This window comes from Hermetia illucens, chromosome 1, assembly GCF_905115235.1.
Source record: "Hermetia illucens chromosome 1, iHerIll2.2.curated.20191125, whole genome shotgun sequence".
Taxonomy (NCBI): domain Eukaryota; kingdom Metazoa; phylum Arthropoda; class Insecta; order Diptera; family Stratiomyidae; genus Hermetia; species Hermetia illucens.
Genome location: NC_051849.1, coordinates 160,735,853 through 160,762,633, shown reverse-complemented (window position 1 = coordinate 160,762,633; position 26,781 = coordinate 160,735,853). Strand labels below are relative to the sequence as shown.

General features: G+C 42.5%; 1 protein-coding gene across 11 annotated transcripts in view; it reads right to left on the bottom strand.

The window, feature by feature from the left end:
- The window catches only part of LOC119647262 (protein turtle), a 792,821-nt gene that overhangs the window by 159,613 nt on the left and 606,427 nt on the right, over nt 1-26,781 (bottom strand). For 10 of the 11 annotated variants that reach the window (XR_005248829.1, XR_005248828.1, XR_005248830.1 and 7 more), the window contains exon 3: nt 9,286-9,407. Coding sequence is in view for 7 of the 11 variants with exons in the window: in XM_038048144.1 (XP_037904072.1) it covers nt 9,286-9,407 (122 nt within the window). In the remaining 4 variants the exon portion in view is untranslated. The remainder of the gene's footprint in view (nt 1-9,285; nt 9,408-26,781) is intronic. The other variant, XM_038048147.1, reaches the window with a different exon arrangement.

The window sequence follows — 26,781 nt, the reverse complement described above, 5'->3', positions numbered from 1 at the left end:
TTTGATGTCAGGAGTTTGCGTGGATGTTTGTCAGAGTATACTGTACCCTTACGTTTGGCACCAAAAAGGGAGGCTGGTGCCTTTGTTGCGTATTTTGCTGCTTTAGCGAACATTGAAAACACAATAGTCGACCTCGAAGTTGGATCTATTATGTGGTAATTGTAAGTTAATGTGTCAACTGTAGAAGAGGAAGTTCACAAAACGTTATTAGTTAGCCGTTTGGTTGCTATGAGCTCGTGGTAATGATATCAGCATTTTAAGGATAAAGTGGATCGACGACATTTTAATTCCAACAAGCAACCATTTCAGGAAAAAGTAACTCTCTCCCTCGACTATAAGAAAAACCAGTTTCTATCGTTGATAATAACGCGTTGAATACCCCAATGACGGTAACCGTTGCCTACCACTAGCGTTCTCTCAGCATAAGCTTACTGGTACCGAGCAACGCTAAACGTTCATGATAGGGAATTTATCGCCATCCTTGACATTAAGGTAAATATAAGATGGCCGATGCATTGTCAAGAAGGTAGGCAATCAGTTTACGCAATGCGCTCAATGCTGAGGATTTCATCAAAGATCAACAAGAGGAACCCAAACCTCAAATAAAACGTGATTTTATTTAAACTTGAATGCTTTCCAATTGATGATTAGAAACAGATAATTTGGGGTACTTTCCTCTGAATTACTCAACCTTCTGTTCCAAGATGCTCGTCCAGACACATTCGCAACACCTTCCAACACCATATCTAGTGGACGCGATTTCAAATAAGCATATTAACATCGTTGGCCAAATGATCCTATCTAACGCTCCAGACATTATTGGATAACAGACCAGTACTGAACGTAGCCTGAAGCAGTACAAATCTTGAACGACACCCCACGGACGGCGATAGCTATCCAAGCGCGCCTTTTTCTAAGCTTTAACAAGCTAAATGGGCTGGCAAAGCAGAACCCTGGAGTGAATGGAGTACTTGAACGCGCTCGCTACAGTTTCACATGGATTATGAGAGAGTTACAAGGATGACATCGGAGGACCTAGCACGGAGATGTTCTACTGGACAATGCTTACTTTTTTCGAAGATTTCATAGTAACCAAAGACAATTAATTACATTGAATTGAACGCAGCCATCGAGAAAGTAGAGTTTCTCAAATCGGTATCGTCCACTCATAAGATCCTGAGCAGAATAGCCCAATCATATACAGGTTGACTTCAACGGAAAGAATATGAAAGTTTCTACGGAACCCCCGAAGCCAACGTATGTTGGGGCTATAATATTCAAATGAAGCAACAGATTCACATCTGTAAGCAACCCAGCGACCATACGAAATCAGAGGGCTTCGAATGTCAGTAAGGTTCGATGGACTCCTGTTACTCAAATTTATTCAACAGTGTTAAAAGCGATTAGAAGACAATGCAGGCTTTCACACTAACGGAAAATAATATGACAACTCAAGTGCTCCACTAGATAGGAGCCAGAGAAAGTACAATCGAAAGCGAGATCAGCACGCCTGAAATCAGCAACGATTAACTTAGCAATCAGTAGTTCAAAGAATATTGAAGAGGCGCACAACTGGTACCTCCAGTATTCATTTGTAATTGGTAAATTGAATCCTGTAGTGGGAAAAATTCAAAACACAACAATTTGCAAAGATATAGTTTAAAAATTGTTGACGATTTCGTCCTGAGCGCAGGGATTCATTTTGGATTCTTTTTTGAGTGACCCACATCCACTTGATGGCGGATCGTAACAATTGTGAGCAGCAACTTACTCCTTTCTCCTAGTACACAGCCCCTATTTTTTGTGAGCAAATACGCACATTTCCCAACAATTGCTGATGACGACATCATTGCAAAGGCAACTCTTTAGGTGTTGCTTGTGTTCTTCTTCTGTATTGTTGGGTCTATAGGGCAGACGTGAGGCAGCACTTAAGGAATTGACTCATTTCTGATGAAGAAACCGTTACCAATTTTCGAAATGTGCAGATTTGCCCAAAAAAAGGCGGTCTATGCAACTCAAGTGTGTTTGTAGACGGTAGAATCTAATCTTCATTAAATCCTAGTTAGATTAGTTTTAGAAAATTGCAGGTCTGAGGCACTACATAGAGAAAGTGAAAACTTCAGGGATTTTTTTTGAAATCATCTCAAATCTTGGGCCTGTTACCAAGAAAATAATTTTACACAATGACATCTAGAAAGTAATATAAATCAGTCATGTTGTGTCCGCGGCTTTGCAGCATGTGCAACAATTTCCAAATTTCTAATATTCATCCCAACATTTACTTATATTATTTGAACATTCCAATTTCCTAATGCATATTGCGATATCATTACATGCACTGCATATTATTTATTAAGTACATTTCCAACGTTTGTTTCTGGCTGGGGCGAATGATGGGAATTTGACGGCCTGTTCGAGGCGTACAAACTGGAAAAATTCGAGGTAGTTTTTGCTATTGTCACGCATGATACGCGCGTGATAGTGGAACGAGTCGATTTTTTCGGTGGAAATTTTGAATGAGGCTTGTGTGTGGGAACGAGGGTATCAGCTTCCTATGCTACTTTTTGTCATATGTTTATTGTCCCAATAGCTCAGTGTTTAGACCGCCAGTGTGTCATACGGAAGGTCGCCGGATACCAGTCCACTCAGCTGAAAATGAGTACCTCAAATCAGGGTAACAATCATGGTCGAACGCAATGGTGACCACATTGCCCCCTACGGCGTGCTTTAATCCTATAGTGTGCGGTTACGGTCTTGAATGAAGTGATCTAAGTATTATTTTACGAACTGGAAAGTCAGTTTAGATCTTTTATCATTTACCCGAAAATTAGTTGATTTAAGAATTCACAGGGTTGAAACAAAGGGTGTAACAATGGCTGGCGCAGCGCTGTTCAAGGAAAGTGTAAAATCGTAGTGAGATTCAGTATAAAAGCGAAAATTATGTGATTACCATTGTTTAAGATCACGTACGTATCATATAAAATCCTAGAAAAATATTTGTTTGAAATTGACCTCTTGATGCACAACTAAAAATTGAAATTTAAATTTTTAATTGTAACTAAATTTTCCTAAAATATTCATTCTTCAAAATTTGCGTTTTTAATTGTATTCCATCAAGGATGTGTTGACTCGATGGACCAATTGTTTGCTTTCATTACTTCTGCATATGTACAAGCTATTGTGCACGAATACAACATAAACATGCAAACTACATTCTACTGTGCTCAACAAACAAATATTTAAAATCAATTTTTTTGTGCGATAAAGTTAATTTTTTTTACAGAAAAGGACTTTACATTTGTTACAAATTTGTTCATGTTGACCTTTTTATCGTTAATAAAAAATCTGAAATTGATTTGTTGCAATAATAATGGATGTTGTGTCATTTATTTTAGGTTCAATACTGTGAGTGAGTGGTTGTGATTGGACGCTCCTGTGGATTATCCTTTATTCAAAGTGAAAAAGAACTAAATTTGAGAGGAAAGTTTGAAAAAATCGGTGAAACTAATTGATTCATATTACTAGAGAATGCGATGGAGTGGCAACATAAATATGATGTGGTTGATTTGATTTATCAATTATTTCTGATTGTTTTCCAAATGGTTGGTTTTCTACACATAGTTGGAAGGTGAATTGCAGGAACCAATCAAGAATTCAATAGCATTGTCGATTGACTGAATGTTTGCCAATTTTGAACATTCTATTTTTTGTTTGGAAATGAGACAGATAAAGTGGTGTGAAGAGTCGATAACTGATGCATGCTTTTTTGGGATCAACTAACATCATTCAATGAAATTTACTGAAAAATCAGAAACTCTCATGACCTCATGAATTTACTGAAATAAACACAGAAAATTTTCTTCTAATTTCTACACAACATATCGTCAGACAGCGACCAACACGCGCAAATTATTATCAATATAAAGCAGAGAACGAAATTAGGTGCCTTCGGAGATACTTCTAGGAGGCCACCACCGGAGACCAAAGAAGATTTCTGTTCATAAAATATTATGATCTTGATTCACTTTGCGTACTGATGACAGGAAGGGAATCGGAAAACTTATTAGTGAATTGGCAGGAGCAGATCATGAAAAAGAACCCAGAATGTACATACTTGATTAATCTGTTGTTATAATTCAATAACCCACCTAAAGCGGCTATTATATTCTTCTAGTTGTCCAGTTGTTTCTTAACGGAAATATTTCCATTGACTACTATTTCGAGCTGGCGCTCTGAGGTGGAGAGAGGGTAGACGGTCAGCTGAATCAACACTAAGTGGCCGAGGAGAATCTCCACGTGCTGGCATCCGGCAACGCTGTACTTACTTTGACTTGCTGGTCGTGATGCAATAGGCAAATACCGTAAGGCTTAATTAGGGCGATAAAACCTAAGTTTTCACGGGAACCCATCTGAAGTGGCATCGGCAATGAAACATCACTAGAGGTCATCTTGTACCATGGGAACCGGGATAACCATCTGTTATTAATGGTTGGCTCCATGTGGGAGTTCTGATTACCTCCAAGCGGACAAGAGACCTTCAGGTCTCAAACGCAAAGATGCGTTCAAATTTGGGTGCGATACTTCTTAGGTCGGTAGAGATTTAGGTAGGGTTTAGGTATGGATGCTGAGCCATGCACTCAGTATAGACTGGTACCGTTATTGGTTGCCACAGTGGGGATTCTGTTTGTAGTCACAAAATCAATCCGTGTCTTAAGACGACCGTCGGGTATTCAGATTAAATCATCAGGAAGTAACTATCTCAGGCTGTAATATTCTGCCCTCTAAAAGATATCGAAAAATACTAAAATAATAATAGTCTCCCCTCTGACAGGACTTGGCATGGTGGTGTAGCTGATTGTAATTTACTAAGAATATTGAAAATATGAATATGGAAGCTAGGCATTTCTATTCTCCAAGTCGGAAGAAGTTATAATGCATGAATTCACCCGCACTTTCGAGTAATCAAGTCGCATCCGAGGAGCAAATTTCTGAATCTTCGTCGAATTTTAGTTCCTCCGTAGAGAAATTTCCACTTTAGTGGAAAGGTTGTCGTCCAAAAAGGGAGAATTCAGCAACTCCTGTAATGAGAGAAACTGGAAATCAGGCAATATTGCCTAGCTATATACCAGGGGGTTGCCCGAAAGAAATCTGCACAAATGGTAGCATCCTTTTTGGGAAGAATGGTGATACCTAAGTCATCATATGCCATGCCCTCTCTTCTTTCAGGGAGAAATTTGTGGAAAATATGCTCTCCACCTCAGTGGAGTGTCTGCACTTAGTGTCTACGAGACGATCAACCAGAAAGGAGAGTACAGTACTTCCCGCAATGAGGGAAACTTGAAAACCGACTAGGCCCAATCTGGTACTTTTAAATCTTCGAAAAAAAAACGGAAGAGAAATGCTAGGCGCGAATTTCAGATGAGGGGATTACAGTTAACAAATAAGAGCTAATTCTGTATCCAAGATGTAATTGTCATCGTCTTACAACCCCAGATTAATAATAAGAAGGGGGTTTATCTAGTTTATTATTCTGTGTGTCTTCCAACGATGCAAGAAGTGAGAAATCTAGCAGCGTATACGCAGTCAAGTGGCTTTGAACTTTTAATAGCTTGTGAACGCTCAACAAATTTGTTGGGGGAGTTGCAAATGCAAACCAATAGGAAAGTAGCTATTTGATTTCATGACTTCAGCTGATCTCATGACAGCGACAGCGAATAGAACTGGTTAAAGACGAGCGGAGCCTAGGCGAGATCTTACTGTCAGACCACCGTTAATTGGAATTTAGTCTGACTTCAACATACGAACAGACTGTAATGCAGAAATGGGATCCTCGGAAAATGGTTTACCCGAAGTACAATGGGCTTCTTAGTAATAAGGTAAAGTTCCATAGCGATAGAATCTCAATAGTAAACACACAGTTCTTTGAAGAGTCCTGCTCTATTACCCAAGGCAAAAGTAGTAAAATGGTTCCCTAGGAAATCGGCCAGTATACTTTGGAATGATACTTGCTAAAGGAGTATGAATGAAGACTAGGTAAATTATGAAACTCACAGTGCGAATATAAGAGGTTTGTAAAAAGTTCGGGGCGTGACTTTTTTAGAATATGCTTTGAGGAGCAAAAAAGTGAGAGAATGACTTTAGAGCTGTGTAGAACCCTTAAAAGGGATAAGCCGGCAAATTGGGTTTTCTTAGAAAATCAGATCGAACTTTCGCGAATTCCCGCGATGAGTCAGTGCAGGCCATTTTGGAGAATAGGTGTTAGAAACAGCGAGGGGAAAATTAACGGTTGCTGAGAACGCTTCAACACAACAGTATTGCAAAAGGAACAAATCAATAACAGAAGCAGTTATACTAGCTTTAAAGAATCTCAAAGCATCTGGGTAATATTAATGTCAAAGGTATGAAGTACCTACTTACTACATCTAGGTAATATTTTTCGAGTATCTCTTAGTGTGGGCTATGATCTTCTTTGCGCAAGGTAGCCTTCATACCAAAACCTGGGAAAAATCGCTATTCATACCCAAAGAAATTCAGAGAGATTTGGTGAAATGTCTGGAGATACTAGTTGAGTGTCACATTCGTGCGAAGGCGCTAAAGTCGCACCCACTAAATGGAAATCAACATGCTTACCAGCGTGGGAAATTATCTGAGTCTGCTCTTTACTCCTCGGTTTCCAAGATACAGCAGGCAACTCTGAAAGGTGAGTATGCGATGCAGGTCTTCGATTGTGCGGCTGTCCACGAATCTTGTGATACCGCCAGAGAGCATGGTGACGAAGAAACTTTATTCAAGTGGGTATATGCTATGGTAATGCAGATATCACTGCACCCTGAGGTGGCTGCCCCCAAGGAGGTGTGCTATTGGGGGTATGCTTGTCGACTCGTTGCCATGTGAACTACAGATGGCACGGCTGGCTTTTAGGCAAAGGTTTATAGAAAATTACAATGTGTCGTTGATTTGATTGACAGTTGGTTCCTCAGGCATGCGGTTTCAGTTAATCGAATTAAATCCAGGACATATTATTTGTCAGAAAGAATGGTGATTACCTTTCAAATATGAGGGGTTTACTCCTTCAACATTCCGAAGAAGCCAAACATCTTGGAGTAACGACCATGTAAAGGCAAAGATGAAACGAGTTATCAGTTTATGGGCTATGCAGACGGACCTTAGTCTCGACATGGGTACTCAGACAGATCAGACCATGTGGTAATATGGACATATGTTGTTATCATTAAGCCAATGTTTGAATATTGTCCGTAGTGTTGTGGGTTAAGGTGAAAAAAAATAATTTTCGCAATAAGGTAACCTTACTTCACGGGTTTGTATATCATGAGCAAGACATCTGCCGCTCTACTCAATTTACAATCTTTGGATATACGTATGTATATTCAGAAAAAATGCAATGTGAGATCACAGATTACTTCATTTAGGTCTATTGGAAAACAGCGGTTGTGGGAGCACAGGGTATCCAACAGGAAAGTAAGGAACAAAAACCAGGCCCCAATTCTCAAGAAAGAGGTAGGGTGACTTTATAGATTAGTGTCTGTTGTCAACTTCTAATGATTATTTAGAAATTTCCTAGTGCAAATTCTTTATAAAATGAAGAGTATGTCCTTTATTTGATAGTGGAAGATTAGTCTAACTCAATGAGGTCTTTAATTCAACTCAAACCATCATTTTCTAGTTTGTACCACTTTAACCATATTTAGATTGCCACCATCAAATTAATTTTTACAAAAGTTTTAACCTAAAATCAAAAATCTATTTACAGTTTTTAAAAGTAATCTGTGCGGTTCAAAACTGAAACTTGCATTTTTAGAGAGAATTTGTAGATTTTCAGAAAAGGAGGATAGCAAAGTTTGTGTTGAAAAAAGAAAAATGAATCTAAACAAATTTAGTTTCTTTTTGGTACTGAACGCTAAATTGTGCATTTTTTTGAAAAATTTCAACTTTAAATTCAACTATTGGAAAAGATACTCTGCCGTTTGTATTAATGCAAAACTAATACAGCAAGAGAAGTATTAGCTGAATTGGCGAGATTTCAGTGAGAAATGTACAAAATATAAAAGATATAAAATGAAATGAATCTTTTGTTAGTTGTGTTCTTCAATCTATTTCATGTGGGTGTCGTGACTATGAAATGAAATTGCTGTTGGAAAAGCAGGAAATATCACTAATGAATCAGACAAATGAAACCTGTTTTTAATGACTTAATTTAAAACAAACAAAGCAGTATTATTTCTTCTCTCACTCTCTTTTATCAATTCGGCAATTTAGTTTTTAAATTTATCTGAGTTTGACTATCAAATTTGAATTTGAAGGGGGGGGTGTCACTTTTCTGTAGAAAAATTCAAAGATGTATTATATATATATAAGCGTAGTTAGGGTAAATATAAATGTTTTGGTAATCAATAATGAAATGTTCTTCAAGCATGAGTATATGTTCAATAAATTTACGAAAATTGTTAAAAACATGTAAATGGGAATGGTCCATTTAAATAAAAGTATTTCTGAGCGGGTACGTTTTTAAAAATATTTGAAAATATTTAAACTGGGCAAAAAAATAAATGTGTCAGCAAATGAATGCATATGTTATTTACGTCATATGAACTGTAGGTAAGTTATATATTCATATAGCAAAATAAAGGATATGACAGATAATATGTTCGAGTATGGAGTATGTTGTAGAAGTAATGTTCAACTTTTGTATACATCTACTGTTAATATTGCGCCTTTGTTGTAGTTTTATATCTCATTATAAACTTGAGCAAAGCGCTTGCGTAAAATACTTTGATCTTCAACATCTAGGTATGATATATATGTAAGAGCAATAATTGAACCCGAAATAACAGGAATTTATATGTATATATCATAAAGTTAGCTTCGCTTAAGGTGGAATACATAGATTAGAGTTCAATTTAATTTTAAATATTTGACAAAAGCCTTTTATTCACATCCGCTCGAAAAAATTCTTCAGAAGGATACACTTAAATATTGAAAGTCAGTTGAGAGAATCTTGTAGTAATTGTAATCAATCTTAAGCAATGCTAACTATAGGCTTCATAGACATTATCAAAAATACTTTGCTTTTTGACAAAGTATTAACTGTTCCAATACGTTATAACTTTTTCTTTCTGGCAAAAAATACTCACGGAAATATTTCAAATATTTTTATATTGTATAGTATATGTATTTTGTGTTTATTCTTTCGATTTTCGATAGAGATACCATAAAAGCAAACAAATTTTCTTTATTAAGAGAGTAGAGAAGATTTTGATATCGTACCGTTTCGCTCACCTTCTTGTCCCACTGCAGGACATAGGGTACAGGATGATCGTTTGGAAATTCGACGTGACAATTGAATACAACACTTTCGCCCAATATTGCTGTAATGTGTACAGCATCTTCTGCTGGAATGAAATCACAAGATTGAAAAGAAAGAAAAGAATTAGAAGTGGTAAAATTATATAAACTTGTTTCTGTTTTTAATTTAATCAAAAGATGAATCTTTTTGTCTTATTTAATTGAGTTTTTGGTAGTGTTTTCCAATATATCAATCATAATTGTTCTAGAATATTATTTTTGGTGAGTTTGAACTATTGTTAGTATGGTAAGAAGAATTTATTGTCATTTAAAATGATAATGAATTATTTAATGGCATTTATCAGAAGACCATCATCAGATGCCTTTTGTCAAACAAGAGACCAGTTTTACATTTTACCATCTCAATTCGGCCGAAGCTCTCATCCAAGTCTACCTACATCTATGCGAAGCTCTGAAAAAGTGAACGTCTTCACATTTTTGCATATCACTGCATAAGCTAGTTCGAGCATGCGAACGGGATCCTTTACAAATGTTGTTTCTGCTAGATCATTATTCAAATATCATATTCCTGAACCTTGCTAACACCTAGACTCAAAAATAGCTGAACTTAAGACCAAAACTATCAGCTAGACCTGCATAAACAAAGGCAAAAAAAAAAAAAAGAAAGGATCAGCGCATTCTGCCAAATAGATATTCAAGATTTGAAATGGCAGGCGACCGAAAAAAGTCCAAAACTGGAAGCTCGGCGCCTCAGGATTGGAAGGCTTTGTTGGTTTTTTATGTAACAATATTTGGCAACACGATGGTTCCATTCATATGCAGATCGTAGTGAATAATATATATTCACGTTTAATATACCCGATATTCGATTCGACGCGGTGCTGACATTATATCTCGAGTGGAGTAGTAATTTTACACGAAATGGGCAACTTTGATCTTTTATAACCTTGTTAATATTATTGGGATTTCCGGCGGCCTGATCTGGACATGTTTCAGGTTAAAGATGCACAATACGACGACAATAAAAGAAGAGGGGAGGATGCCAGGCGCAATCGGAGGACGAGCTGCTGGCCCCCAGCCAGGAGACAGTAGCCGTCGAGAGCAGTACACCCGGTGCTAGCCATAGCACCGCTGTGCTGAAACCAACCGCAGGGACCTCCCGAAGCGAGGCGGCATACGAACTAGCGGCTTCCAGCCTGGAATCCACTGCCGTTAAACTGGGTGTAGCGAATACCAGACATAGTACTCCTAACTCGAAACCCTCAACGTCGGGGGATCCCTCGAAAGCGAAAACCGACAAGAACGTCGGTCGCCGGCAACCGACTAAGAAGCGAAGGTCCACTGCTCAAGAGCCAGTACCAGAAGGCCATGTATATTCCTAGCAAGATTACTAAGAATAAGAATAAGTACTGTCGACGAACGGGATGAAAAAAACCTAGCTAAATACCAGGCGATTGTTGAGGAATACAATACCAATACTGAGCAGAACGTGAAGCCTATCGCTCTGAAACGCAATCGAACTCACGACGAGCAAGATCAGGAGCGGAACAGAGTGGACAAGAGCTCAGACGCTAAGCAACAGTCGAAGAAAATTGCGCTGCAACAGTCAGCCGACAGGCCACGAACTGCGAAACCCTTCAGCGACGTGGCCAGGAGCTACTTACGTGTAGCGCTGGTGGATAGTAATTCTGCTAGCGGCAAACTGGCGCCGGAGGTGTGGACCAGTGTTGAGGCCAGACTGTCGGGGATGGTCTTTGAGCATCCTGGATACCGAAGGCAAACACGCGGGACTCATCCCCTGCTTTGATTCCTCTCAGGTGGTCCGTGGGTTCCACATTATAGTTTGCATGGACCAGTTCTCTAGGGACTTTGTCGGTTCGTACGTCGCTAAGATCAGTGACGCCGCGGAAGGCGTAAAACTCAAGATCGTCCTTACGACGAGATGCCTAGGAGACCGGTCGACCGCATCTGGTTGCTGAAGATCCGCATGAATCCGCTCGTCCAATTTCTGCGCCTTCAAAACCCCGGGATTCCCATGGATGACTGGGTTGTTATCAAGGAGGAGGAACCTCAGACAAACAGCCAACCATTACTACTCCGTATAAACGAAGAGTGCCTGGAGGCACTGAAAAAGGCCGATTGTAAAGTGCGGTTCGGAGTCAGGAATGCAAAGGTAAAAGTGTTCCGCTCTGCAAAACGGGACGACGAGTTAGATCCAATCGACGCCGCCAACGAGCTGTTGGAGAAGATGACGATCGACGGTCCAACGGGGAACTGACGAACCCCCCACGGAAGCAGATCATGCTGAGGGTAACACAGATAAATCTGCAGCCTCAGCTAATCTGCTTGTCTTCCCCTTAGAGGCAGACATTGACATCGCACTAATACAGGAGCCCTGGGTTGGAGGCGTCCGAACTATCAAAGGGCTCCAAAGCAAATATTTGAATTTATTCCACAGCATAGGAGACGCTGATCAGGATAGACCTAGAGCATGTATTCTCGCAAAGAAGAGTCTGCACACTTTTCAGTGTCCGGACCTGAATTCCAGCGACCTAGTCGTGGTCAAGTTGCCAATACAAGGCATACGCTTTGGGGCAGCTCGGAAATCAACGAGAGAGGTGAGTCATTCTTTGATTTTATCATTACTTCAAACCTATTGGTGTGTAACAGGGACAGTATACCAACCTTCCATTTCCCTTTCTCGGAAGACTGTGACAGTTGGGAAGAGGTCCTTGATATCACCTTAATAATCGACAATGGGATTCTTAGGGTGGAGGACTGGAGAGAGAGACTGACCAGAGATCATTCTTGGATCACAGTAGCATACTTATCAGTCTAGACCTCGCCGCAGAGGTCTCCAAACTCTTAATAGACCCCAGGATGATCGACTGGAGAAAGTTTGGCCAGGTAATTGAGAACAAACTCTCCGGGGTGCAAATTGGTAAGATTGGCACGACAGACGAACTGGAGTCAAAGGTCTGGAAAGGGCATTCGATACCACCTTAAAAGTCTCGTGCCCTACTAAGTACAGCACAAAGACACTGCTACCGTGGTGGAATGAAGATCTCTCTAGCCTCAGCAAGCTGACCCGAGAAATCTGCTACAGACAAAAATATTGGTAGCCATACAAGGATTGCCTGAAGAAATACAAGAGGCGGTCATGATTGGAGGCTCAGCAAGATTCTGTCTAAGGAACATAAGAGCCCATCCTTTCTTAAAAAGTCGGAAGCCTCCTGGATGGAATCTTCTAGCGAAACCTTGGAGCTGCTGTTTCAAACGCACTTTCCCGCCAGCGAGGAGGACTGTGAGTCAGAACCTTGCTTGGAGGTTTTGCAGCCACCCCAGCTGTGCGAGACTATCAAATCGGTAATTACTGAGGATAAGATCGGCTGGGATATAAACAGCTTTTTCGCATATAAATCTCCAGGCCCAGATGGAATAATACCAGTCATGTTACAGAAGCGGCAGAAAAGTGTTGTGCCGTGGCTTATTGAGATTTACCGAGGCTGCATCTCTTTAGGATAAGTACCACACTGCTGGAGACGCACACGAGTGGTTTTCATACCGAAAGCGGGCAGGCGCGGTCATGAGTCCGCGATGGACTTTCGACCAATCAGCTTGACCTCTTTCGTGCTGAAGACCCTAGAGTGCATCCTGGACATTTACTTAAGGACGATTATGGAAAGAACTCCTTTCTCTAAGTCCCAGCATGGCTACCTCAAAGGAAAATCCACAGAAACTGCCCCCCACGGGGTAATTGGCATGATTGAGTGGTCGCTGCAGTACAAGCAGTATACCCTTGCTGCCTTCTTGAATATAGAGGGAGTTTTTAACAACGTTAGTACCAACGCCATCAAGGAAGCCTTCGCTGGTATTGGATTGGAGGGGTATCTCACGCATTGGATTACATCCATGTTAAGTACTAGGATAATCCAGTCGGATCTAGGAGGCAACCACTTGACTAGAGCTGTGAACAGAGGCACGGCCCAGGATGGCGCCATCTCACCGGTGCTCCGGTTAACAGTAATGGACGAAATTTCACGTACATTGGACAGCAGCGGGGTGAGGGTGGTGGCGTATGCCGACGACTTGGTGATATTAGTATCAGGGATGTTTCCGTCTATTATGAGCGACATCATGAAAGGAGCGTTGCGAAAGGTATGCCTATGGGCCGCAAGATGCGGACTCAGCATAAACCCAACCAAAACGGAATTGATGCTATTCACCACCAAGACAAGGATACCTGAATTCCATCTCCCACGGCTGAATGAACAAAGATTGGGTATCTGGGTGTAATCCTGGATCCAAAACTAAATTGGAGATTGAACATAGAATTGAGGGTTAAGAAGGCCTGTATTGCCTTTTATACCTGCAAGAGAACCTTTGCAAAGAAATGGGGTCTCCGGTCGAGGATGGTTCTCTGGATATACACCGCTGCAGTGCGTCCGATCCTAACGTACGACTCTATTGTACGGTAGCAGGCATTGAGAAAAAAATACAATAGAATGAAGCTTAATAGGATTCAAAGAACCGCGTGTGCAGATGCTACTGGGGCTCTGCGGTCCTGCCCGGCAGATGTTCTCAATGTACTCTGTATCTCCTCCCCCTAGACCTCCACATTAAATACGTTGTAGCGTGCAGTGCCGTCAGACTACGTGAGTCCGGATGCTGGCCAGCGAAGTCCTACGGCCACAGTAATATCCTAAACGAAGTACCTCGGAAAATCTGGGCATTCTCCACGGACTATGTCACACGCAAGTTGAACTTCACGAGAAACTTTGCTGTGGACTTTCCAATCAGGGCAAAGTGGAAGACCGACGGATCAAAGATGGCCTGTAGAGTCGGCGCGGGGGTTTTCTCGAATACACACAGTGTATCCAAGTCTTATGGTTTCCCAAGTTTCGCCAGTGTATTGCAGGCAGAAGTACTAGCGATATTTGAAGTCTGTCGATGGCTGGAGCGAGATTCGAGCCCCAAGCGTAACATAGCCATTCTGACTGACAGCCAAGCGGCCATCAAGACCTTGTATTCAGCGACGTCATCTTCCAGGCTGGTGGGGCAGTGCAGAGACGCCCTGAACCGTCTGGGCGGCATGCTCAAAGTCATCCTCTTCTGGCTTCCCGGGCATAGGAACATAGAGGGGAATGAGCGGGCTGAGGGATTGGCCAGGCGAGGCTCAGCTCTTGGCAGCCTGTTGGTGAATTCAGTCGGTGTTTCGCTGGCGGCTACCGGGGGCCGACTTTACTCGCACTACCTAGTAGGCGCGGGCCTAAGATGGCGAAGGCTTACGAGCTGTGCCAAGTCAAGGAGAATTTGGCCCGCTTATAACATAGCCCGATCACGAGAGCTCCTGTGTCAGATGCGTGCAAATGCATTCAAGGTTACAGCGGTCCGCACGGGGCACTGACCCGGAGGGGACCATGCCGGCAAACTTGGCATTCTCTACAATTCGCATTGCCGAAGCTGCGGAGAAGGAAGGGAAACCCTCATGCACTTTCTATGCGATTGCCCAGCTCTAGCTAGAGTTAGGCTACGGACACTCTGTAAACCATTCTTTGGGGACCTCAGAGAGATTTTTAGCTGCACGGTGGGAGAGCTGCTTTCCTTCGCGAATGCTACGGGCTGGCCCTGAAGATCCGAGCCGCTAATTCTGCCTCCCTGCTCCTATAACAGCAGTCACGTCTTAGCGGCTTGTGGCATCAAAACGGCGCATCACAGCGCTAATTGGGCTCCTCGGAGCGGTCACTGATACCTATCTACCTTCCATTGAGATTTCCACCAAACTATCACCAACCACCACTATCAAAGTCTACTTTATTGTGAAATTTTGCGGATCTAGAATAAACTTAAGTTTACTGTGAATTTTCAAAACATAATAATATACTATTGTCAACTTTATTTTAGCAGATATTGTAACGGGGAGTATTTTGCGGCCTGGATATCATATTTTTTTACACGTTTAGGTTGGGTATTTTCTGAGAATGGGTTCTTGAAATAATTGACCCTTTTCGGACTCCTCTTTGCAACCTATGTCGAAACTAATATCTGCTTCGAAAAGTACTAATCGAGACCTTTCATTTGATAGCCCACACAACTATATTTAGTGATGCATAGAGAGCCTCCCTTAAACTCAACGCGGGACGATATTATGCACTGCATGCACGCAAGGGAATTTACAGTTTCCCCGTCAGACCAAATTTCGTGTCAATCGCTGTATGAATAACGAAGAATCACATTCTCGTTTGATTCTATCTATCTAGTTTCGATTGAAATGAGGCACGACTTCTTTCCCTAATCAAATTTGAGATGCCGATTAGAGAGTCTTGCTGGTGGACAATGTTGGTAAATGATTTCAGAGTTTATGCACATTATCTTTAAACCAATGGGTAGTCAATTTGGGGTAGATCCTAAATACACAAAGTATAATCAATCCATTCCAGTTTTTAAGTTTATCTGAATTCTCAGTATAATCGGCTGTTTCGTAGGTATCCTTACCATGGCAGAAATTGATAATGTTTGGTATTAGCCAATTTTCACCATTGTCAGACTTTGGTTTAAGTTGGCCTTGAAGACCTGAATATTCATTATCATATTCATTTCGTTGCTTTAGTAATAGTAAATAATAAAACTAAACTTTCCAGTATGATGTTTCGCATATGCAATTTTGTTACTCTAGAATGAAGTTACTGTTGTGCCTTTCACAACTATAGGACAATTTTCAGGAACAACAAATTTAACAATGAAAAATCCAAACAACTAATAGATGTGTGGTAATAATCTGCGAGCTTAATCACCATGCAAATGCAGTTTCTCACACTATCAAGGAGGTTTTGCGTAATTAGCGTCCAGCCGATTTCAAACTGCGAAATTTTCGGTTGGATACTTTCTGTTCGGTTCACCGTTTCAACCTCTGTACCAAAGTTTTTGTCAATAACCATTTCTGAAGAAGTGGGTTTGATAGATGGATAGACAGACGCTTGGGGAGATAGGTAACACCTATAGATGAAATCTACACTACTCTGAAACAACAATTCAAGTTCAAGTAAGTCAGAGAAGAATCCATTGGGAGTCTGGAAAAGGCCGATGACAGCACTCAAATCGCAATTTCGGTGTCGTCTAACAGAATAGATCTCATTAAATTGGTGTTTCAGATGCATCCTGCTTGGACACTTCGTGACACCAGTAGCATTAATAGGTGCGATCGATTCCCGAGGTGTAGGGAGATGGGACATGATTGTAAAAGGGACCTCACCAGGACCACCAGGATTTGACTTTGAACTATGGAGAAAGTCATAAGGTAGGAGACTCTAACGTCAAAAGGCAAAATCGAAAGGTACTTCAGGATAGTCTACAAAAGAGATGGATGGGCGAATAAGGTGACACTAACCCAGTTTGACTCATCAGTGAGCAATATCAAAACAAGGGCCCAGTTTCATGACACCCTGTCATATCAGGTACCGCTGCCATCTGGGTTCGAAACGGCAAACTCCTTAGGGTTCTTGCCGAAGGCAATTCGATGTTCAGGGATAACGTTTTTTAGTGTCTATCTTATGCCGAATGAGACGATGCCGGACTTTCGTCGGAGGACTGATGCTTTGGAGGGCGCTATCTTAGACACGGATGGGCGGATCCTGGTCGGGGGTAACTTCAATGCACTTGAATGGGGCATGCCTCACAGAGAACAGAACTGGTAGTTCTAAATACCGGATCCACCCCAACGTTCCGGCGCCCGGGCTGCGAGGGAAGCATTCCAGACGTAACCTTCGCGTCGGAATCCCTGGTCTTGTTGGTGGACGGGTGGCGAGTTCTGGAATATCTCTCGGCAAGTGATCATCAATACATTGCTTTCGAAGTGGTGGATACAAACTCTCGGTGTTGTGTGCATGGAAGGACGCGAAAGTGAACACCAGGAAGTTTGTCGAAACTCTGGGAACAGGGGGGGCCACGCTAGAGGGTACTCCTGGGGGCGGTGGCGCCGTAGCTGACATTGTCGAAATTTCAGTTATGAACCTGATAAAGACGGTCTCCGGAGCCTCCATGTACAGGAAGGCATCGAGGCGCTGCAAACCTTCCATGTATTGGTGGACAGTAGAAATAGCAGAGCTCCGGAAGGAGTGTTACAGGCTCCGCCGCTTAATACAACGTCTAGGCGACCGGGAGGAGGCTTGTACCATAATGACGGAGTACAAATCAGCCAAGCAGCCGGCGTAATAAACAAGAGCAAAGCTCGCATGTGGCAAGATCTGGTCGACTGGGATCCGTGGGGCTCGGTTACAAACTGGTAACCCGAAAAATCGGGGCTCTGCGGAAACCCTGTTCATTTACGGCCACGCAGATGGACCGCATTGTAAGGGCATATAGGATGATAACGTCGGCGCGGGGAGCGCAGAGGACTGCCCACTTTTCTCTATAAAAGGGTTGGAACAGGCAGTCTTTTCTATGAAAAACAAGAAGGCGCCAGGACCGGATAGTATTCCAACAGAAGTATTCCAACACCGACCAGACCTACTGTTCGGCGCATTCAACGCTTGCCTGAAAGAGGGCATTTTTCCTGCTCGTTGGAAGGTGACGAGGCTTGCGCTGATCCATAAAGGGAAAGGCGACCCCGAATTGCCGTCTTCATACCGCCCACTATGTATGCTTGCCACTGCTGGGAAAGTGCCCGAAAAGCTCATCAGAAATAGACTCGCTGAAGCGATACGCGCTGCCGGAGATTTATCTCCCCGGCGGTTTGGTTTTAGAGCAGGGAGATCCACAATTGATGCTGTCATGCAAGTCGTGGACGCCGTTCGACGACCAGAGGCACAAAGCCGCCGAACTCGACCAGTGGTGCTCCTCGTAACACTTGACGTCAGAAACGCCTTTAAGTCCGTAAGATGGAAAGACATTCTTGGCACACTAGACAATACTTTGCACGTGGCGAACTATCTCTTACGGATGTTGAGGGACTATCTGATGAACCGCTCCCTGCTCTATGAAACACTAGAGGGTTAAAGAGGATGGATGTCACGTCGACATGCCAGAAGAGTAGCGCCTGGTCGGCTATGCAGATGATGTCGCAGCGCTTTTTGCTGGACGCACTGTCAAACAGGCGCAAAGCAGACTCGGCACTCATGGTTTCAACCTTGCACTGAAAAAAAACCGAAGTAGTCATCTTGACTAAAAACAGAATTCCGAATTGCGTCCCATATCGTTCGCGAGTCGATAATCGAGTCAAAATCAGCGCTAAAGTACCTCGGGTTGACTCTTGACTCAAAGATGAGCTCTTTTGAGCAAATCAAAGCAGCAGCGAACAAGGCTGCAGCTAGAGTTTCGGCGTTAAGTACAACGCACTCTAGACGAGTGGCAGCTCTCGCGGCAAAAATGAAACTAGAGGCAGATGGACTGGCTCATCGGCAACTTAGGTGCGTGGCTGAATCGGAAGCATGGTGAGACTGACTATTTCCTCCTTCCAGGGAGGTTTTCAGCCTTACCTGCACAAGATTGGAAAGGCGCGATCTCCGGATTGTGTGTTTTGCAATGGAATTGTGGACGACGTCCACCACACTTTTTTTCTTGTGGAAGCTCGGATGGGGTTCGTCAGCAGCTCTATTTAAACACAGGGGATCTCTCTCCAGACAACATTGTCAAAGAGAGCCGGGTTGCCCATTACGTTCGGGCCCTTCTCGTTGCTCCGGTGGAGGAGCCGGAGGGCAGGGGGTTCCTTGAACTGACAGTTACCTTCCTCCTCTCCCCTCTCGCTGGTGGAAGGAATTCCTTGATTTGAAGGCTCCCTAAGGCGGGATAGTTCGGGGACTAGCCCGAAGTAATGTGACAAACGGTTCTAGGCTAGTTCTCTGACGATGGGGAGGTGTTTAGTTGGTAGTCCGACGATGTACCGAACCGGGAGTCCAACACTGTGTGCGTAAATGCATTCACCTACCCTACAAGTACCCTGCTGGGGATCTGTGGCAGAATAGGGGACAGTACAGCCCTGGCTCTGGATGGCATACGAGTAATGCCCTAAAGCTCATCGTGATTTCTAAACATTTTCGCTGATTTATTTGAAGCGTGCATGTAAGATCTTTACTGCAACATAGAAGCGGTAAGGCTAGCGGCTGTCGAGAACCGAGATGGCCTTTGAGATGAGTAGTAAAGGATCCGCAAAACCAGATGAATCATTGATGCCATCAAACTAGTTAATGATCTATTCGAAAATACGACGGAAAGTGTAGTACCATCAAACATTGCGCAGCAGTGAACCTGGACGCGAGGAATGCATTCAGTTAAGCCAATTAGAACCTTATGCAAACGTCTCTGGCGAAGGTTGATTTTCCCACCAATCTCACTGATATTGTGGATAGTTACTTGCGAGAACGGATGCTTTGGTATGATCATGATGATGGACCAAAGGAGTACGTTATCTTCGCGAGTATCCAACACGGACCTGTACAGGACCCATCTACTTTAATCTTGCTTTTCTGAAGGAGGTCAGAGTGGTGGGTTATGCTGATGACGTAGCACTAGCCGCAGTCGCAAAGCATCTCGAAGATGTTGAGTTGTACTGAAGCGAAGTAATTAGTGTTGGTAAGCTGCTGGACTAGCACTTGTGCAGAAGAAAGAAGAAACTATCCTCATCACCAAACTCCGTAATAGAAACTACATTCGTATTAGAGTTGCGAATGAAGTCATCACTTCATAATATCAAATATTTGGGAGTGATGTTAGATGCGGTCTATAAAAGAACAGCCCTGAGGATTTGTTTTGCCATCAGGACCGTCTCAGATGATGGGGCATTCATCATCCCGGCAATGATGGCGAACATATGTATATAACCTCAGGTCCATCTCCCGTAACTGCGATGGGATCCTAGAGGACCAAGCACACGTATTCCCATTCCAGTGCCCAAGATTCATGAAAGAGAGGGGAAACCTAAGGACAACTTTAAGTGAAATGCTACCACCGGAAAATTTTATCCGGAGAGTGTTAGCATGCCAGGAGGATTGGGATGGGATCAACTTCATTCTTCTTCGGAATTTTAATGATACTCCTTTTTCCGGATGAGTGGAAGTTACTGTTCTGCAGAGCCTAAACGAACCATTAGAATGCTTCGTACGACAATTTGCTAAGATTCGACATGCCAGTAGAGCGCGCATAGTCGGTTATGATTGGTTCTGGCATTTACTGCCGTACAGGCGCAAAACAGACATGATATATTAATGCGATAGGTAAGTGAAAGCATGACTCCCCAGGGTTTCAGCTTTCCGATGGCAAAAAGTAAAATAATACTCTTGACTAACAAAACAATTGCGACCCTGCATTCCGTTGTGACCGGCGAGGTAATTATAGACTGTTAAGTACCTTGGATTTACCCCCAACTCGAAAGTCGGCTTTTCCGACCAAATTAAAATAGTGACAGACAAAGTCACGGGGTTAGTTTCGGCCTTAATTCGGCTAATCACAAACATTGGAACCTTACGGCTAACAGGATATATCTTTCCATGACTGCAACTTACTTCGTTTGGTTGATGCTCTTTACAAGAACGAGTATCAGACGGTTTGTGTCAGTACAAAGACGGGAAGCTTGGCGGGTGGCGTTTGCTTACCATACTACCTCAGAGCTGCCTCTGATGATGACCGCTGGAGTGATCCTTGTTGCCCTTCTTTTTAAAAACAGAAGACCATATACAAGTTCAAGGATGGGGCATTCACTAAATGAGTGGCAATTCTCTTGAGAAAACGAGCCGAGAGGCAGATGTACCGTGCGGTTCATTAGATCCTTAGCTGAACCGAAAACATGGTGAGATTGATTGTTTCATTACCCAGCTTCCAAGGTTTTCAGTTTTACCTGTATAGGATTGGGAACTGTGTTCTGCAAGAGATGGTGGGCAACGCCGATCATACCTTTCTTTCGTGTAGAAGGGAGGATGGAATTCATCAGGAACTTTGTGCAGACACAGGGGGCTCTCCCCGGAGAACATTATTAGAGGTGCTGAGGAGAACTGCCAGCGTCCTTTTTCCTGCAAAAAGGATTGAACTCGGCCGGTGAAGAAACGGAGGTTCCTTAATTGAAATTAAATTAACAAATTGCTTTCCTCCTTTTCCCTTCGGTTGATGAAAGGAACTTCCGCGCTTGAAGGCTCTCTAAGGCGGAAGGATGGGAGGGTTAGTCCGAAGTAATGTGTTACGCGATTTGAAGCTAGTTTTCTGATGATGGGATGTGTTTAGTTGGTAGGCTGCCGGCTTACCGTTGCAAGGGTCCAAAGCTCTATGTGTAAATTCATTCCATCTATCCCACTCCAAACAAATATATCATAATTCGATTATGTAACTTGATTGCTTATCAGGCATACACTAATAGAACAACTGAGCTGTAAATACTAAAACAAAGACATTTTACGATATATCTTTTGAAATATCTTTAGCCTTAGGGACATAGACTGCGCTATTCATGGCGCGAACCGCACGTCTGCTATGTTCAACTGAACTGATTTTCATTCTTATCTTATCTTTTCATGCCACCCATGCAATGCACATGGAGGGTCGTTAAAATGGCGCCTTATTCTCCACTATTCACGCGCAGATTATGAGTTCTTATCAAGCTTTCCTATGCACATTCACCAAGTTTAGGATAAGTACAACTTATCGTCCAGTACTGCTGCTTGAAAGGTACCTACTCGGTCATTGCTTCATGCCGACGTACAAGTAATTAGGAATATGTGCTGGCTCAAAGCCTTACTCGACACTTCCCATCTAATTTAATGTGCAGCACATAAAACACTTGCCTACATGCTTACACTTCACATCTAAGGACAATTAGACAGGCGGCTACATGATTTTGCATACCGTGCAAGAGCACATTAGCTTCTACCTAATTTCGTGAAAATGTGCTTCCACGTCGTCTTGGGTATGCCTTGGTGCCTTTCAAAATGCATCATAGCAAATAAAACTTGAATGATGCTCATATGCGTAGGCATATTCATAAGCTCGTGTGTACATAGTTCTTCAAATTTATCCTGACAAGGATAAGACCCTATGCAGTTTTTGTCTTATTTTCAGCCATGTCGCATCATTTTCATGGAAGTTTCCAGACGGGAAAGGGATTTTCTTAAAGTTGGTGTAAGCGTCGTCAGTTTCTTGCCGTGTGCAGACAGGGATGAAGGCTTTTAGGGAAAACAAGATACGATAATTGTTAATGCACTCGTGGCAGACAAGTTTTCTGAATACTTACCCGTGAGACTGATGAGGAACTATCTATAGAATGAGGCATCAAGTGGGATTAAAGGAGGAGGCATCGTTAGAGCGGACAACATCGTTCGGTGCTTGGATAATTAAGCCTTCAAATATATAATCAGGTTAGCTGGCTTATGTGCTAATAAAGTAGCAGCAATCAGCTCAAGCGCTGCCTGGTTTGAGCAACGAAGAGAAGTCTTGAGTGCATTATAACCGTAATCTTAGGTTATTCTACCTTAGTTGATCCCTTCATGCATTCCTTGTTACGCTCTGATAGTTGAAGACAATTTTTCAGATTCAAGCTTGACGCTGATTCGACGTGGCTCTAAAAAAGCAGTAAACTCATTAGCATTATCCATTCTCAAAGAAATTAGCAGACTTCACTCCGAGCTTTTCCCATAGATTTTCTGCAACTCCCAACGATTTATCCCGAAACTAATTTCCTCCTACGAGCACATTAGATCTCCGGAGTGATAGGAAAATACGCTTATCTCCCCGCCGCTGAATTCCCATTAACGAATAGACAATTATTTCCTAAAGAAAGCCATTTAGGTGGCAAAGAGCTAAGTTTCTATCCAGGTCGCTTTCACGTGAATGAGAATTCACACTTGAGAGAATCATTTTCGCAAATATCACACCTTCACCCTTTAGCAGTTTGTGTACTTTAGGTTCCATTGATCCGGCACTCCTGCTTCTGCCGTGTGACATCAGGTGCTGCGGCATCCTGCACAAACCCTTTCCGTAGATTCGCTGCAAAGGGACGACGATTTAAATGCATTTTCATTGAAACTACCGTGGGGTCTCCCACTGAAACTACAACGAGTTCGGTGAGCTCTATTTGCTGTGAGTTTGTGATTCCTTCCTCTGCATCCAATTAACCGGCGCCGCTGTGGAGTAATGTTCGTCAATTAAGTGGTGCACTTAAGTAATTGGCGGATATTTGCATTTCGGAAAATTCAAAATTTCCGATGTGGGAAGATGTGCATCCGTGCTGGAGATAATTACAAAGTTATTCGGCACTTACCATTCACCGAAGGGCACGTTGAATGGGGAAAGTGGGGTAAGGCGTTTAGTTTTGTACTTTCTGAGGTAAACAGGAGAATGAGTGGATTGATTGCTCTCGTGTGAATTTTGAGCATCAAGGGTTTTTTCGGTTGTGGACCTATACCGTCCAGGACATTTCATGATTTCAAATTTAGATATCCATCATATCTTGCTGAAAACGTAGTTTGTTTCTGCAGCTTCCGTAAGTTGACATTTAACATAGAATTTGGACCAGTTATCATTTACTCGGCAAACAGAAGTTCTCGTTTCATATCTCATTTTAACAAAAATGCCCCACAAAGGCGTACCATTTAACAGGAAAACTTCCTAATGGGCTCCTGTATTTGGAGTGCATTGCTGCGGCTACTTTAAAATAGTTTCAGCAGGTAACCCCACAGATGTGAAGACCGACCTGAGCAGGACAGGGGGTGAAGGACATTATTCGTATGCTTGGTAATCGACACAAGGGCATTTGTCTGGGCTGGAGGGTAAAGCTCATTAGTGCCAAGAAGGATAAATCCATAATTGTGAAAAGTTTTAGTTTGGACCAAAAGGGCATGAAAATACTCCACTTTTTCCAGGTAAGATTGAAATTAAAACTGAGGCGAGTGAAAAATGATAACAGTATGCACCCCAAAGAAATAATAACAAATTGCAATATTTCCAATTCCGCTCGAACTAATAGCATTTAAAATGAAGCCAAGAACTCGATGCCCCGGTGGGGGGTTGACTACTCTGTGTTCCATGTTTGTTATAAAGCTGGCTAAAATGAAAAACAAATCATAGGCTAGCAGCCTCCAAATTGATTTTATCACTACAACGTTTTACCTTCGTCAAAGGTTTATGATTGGATTCTGGAATGTGCGAAGGCTTCTCGACGATGGTATTCAAGCTCTCCAGAATGCTCGTTTGCTCTAAATTCAGCGATACAGGCTGAACTTGCTACGATTAAGCGCGATAGAATGGTAGGATTCTAGCAAGTACACCCTTCCATCTTGCGAGATTGGGGTTTTGTACTCTGGTAAGTTTAGTAAGCTTGAACCCGGTGTCAAAATAATGTTCAGAATGAGGAACATCTCAGTAATGTAACGCTACGTGGGAACGGATACTTCCGATGCAGAGGAAATTGAATACAGTCCAGAAGAGGCTTCCATTGCGACCCCCGCAAGTGACTGAAGTGCAAAAATAGGCTTTGACAATATCTTACTCGGGAACATTATGGAGAAACACGATTTCGGAGACCATAATGACAGTAAGGAGTCATTTTTTGCCGTTTTAATCGCCTCAATCATGACTGTACACCCCGCGTTCGAGACCCAGTTGTTTTTCGAGAAAAATATTTTGTCAGCCAGATAATCGACTGCTCCCAAAATAATATTGAAGACACAAGGCACAAGTTAAGTTGTTAACCACATCCCGCATGTAATTGTCAAACAGATCGTGCCAAATGACTTTCATGGCTTTGTTATCACCAAGTAAAGGTAGAAGACTCCGATTGTGATGATAACACGTTCGTGGCTCCATTGAGATCTCTCAGATTCAATCGGATACTGTTGAACGTAAAAAATGCGCCGATTACATTTCAGCATAGAAAACTAGAGAAAATAATGTCATTTGTGCAAGCACTGATTGGTTCGGAAAGGGACTAACCATCGTTTGATAAGTTAGGTGAATGACATCAAACAATTCACCTTCAAGCAGACGGTGCTGACCAACATTCCGTGGGATATGCAGGTCGTTTGTTGACTAGTGCACCATGTCTGGAAAAAAAGGCGTTCTTTGTGGTATTGACTTCGAACAAGTTCCATAACTATGTTGATGGCCATTGATTGCTGAATTTAAAGTTTCCGATGGGCCGACTTGGGTGATTAATGGTGACAATTCAAAGTTTTGACATTAACGTTGAATGTTTACCGGGGAGGGGGACCGTGGTGGCGTGGGCAAGTTGTCTCTGTAAAAACACAGCCAGTTGCTATTTAGGGGAGATGTCAATCAACTTTGATTCGATAAAATTTAGTAGAAATAAGTAAGAAATAATTGAGAAACCCAACATTAGAGAAAATTATTTCTAGGATAAGACTGTCGCCAAAATTTGAGTATGGGATACGAAGAAAGTATCGAAGATTTCTAGTTCGTTTCCCTTCTTATGATCATCGAGCGATAAAGGAATATCACGACGATTCCACAATTTTGTATTACGAAGGTGAGCGTACGTATCAATCGTATTCTACGGCTCTTATAAGGCATGAACTGTGGCTGTTAATTTTAAAAGACTTAGGCGTTTATTTTCCTTTTTTAGCCACTTGGTTTTGTCAATAATGCCCAAAAAGCTAGGTACCAAGCCTGCCTAGTTTAACGTTCATAAGGCAAACTTCGAAGGTCTAAACTTAGCCCTGGCGACAATCAAATGGATTCCCCTCCTCTCTCCATTAACGTGTGACTAAGCCCTGACGATATTCGATTCCATTTTATTAGATTTTCTTCCTCGTTAGAACCCTTTCTCTCCGTGCACTTCTGTCCTGTCTCTTTCACCACTGAAGTCCACAAAAAACTTCGTCAAAAGCACTCTGCGAGGTAGAAGCTCGCTCGCTGATTTCGTTATTTCCAAAACTTTCCGTTTATCCGTTAAATCTTTAATAATTAAGTCCCGAGAGGAATATTTGGCTAGTGTTGAAGCCTCATTGGAGCACGGAAACCTGTCTGGCCCCACATTCGCAACTCCTGCAGTCCCGCTCAGCTATCTCCGTCGTACATCAAATTTTCTAGCTCCTCTGCTAATTCCCTCCAACTATCTTATGATTGACTCTGACGCTACTTTTCCTCAGTCCATGTTCCCTCTCCTCCTTCCTCTTTCCTCCCGCTAGTGGATGTAGTATGCCCCGCATCTCCAACTATTCCCTTCCTTATTCCTCTCCTTGTCAACTATCGCTTTGCGAATTTGACGACAATATCGGCCGTGGTTATGACCGTCTTCCAAATATCTTTACGTTTAAAACTGGTTGGTCCATCTACCTTCCCCTCTCCATATTTCCAACAAAGGCCTCGAAGGGAATCATTTTCCTGGCCTGTGGAAAGAGGCTCTCATTATTTCCATTCCCAAAATTGGTGACCGCACTCAATCACCGTCCCATTTCGCTCTTCTCCTCCTGTCCCGAAATGTTCGTCACCTCAAAGTAAAAGAAGCGTCAACCTGCTGGAATC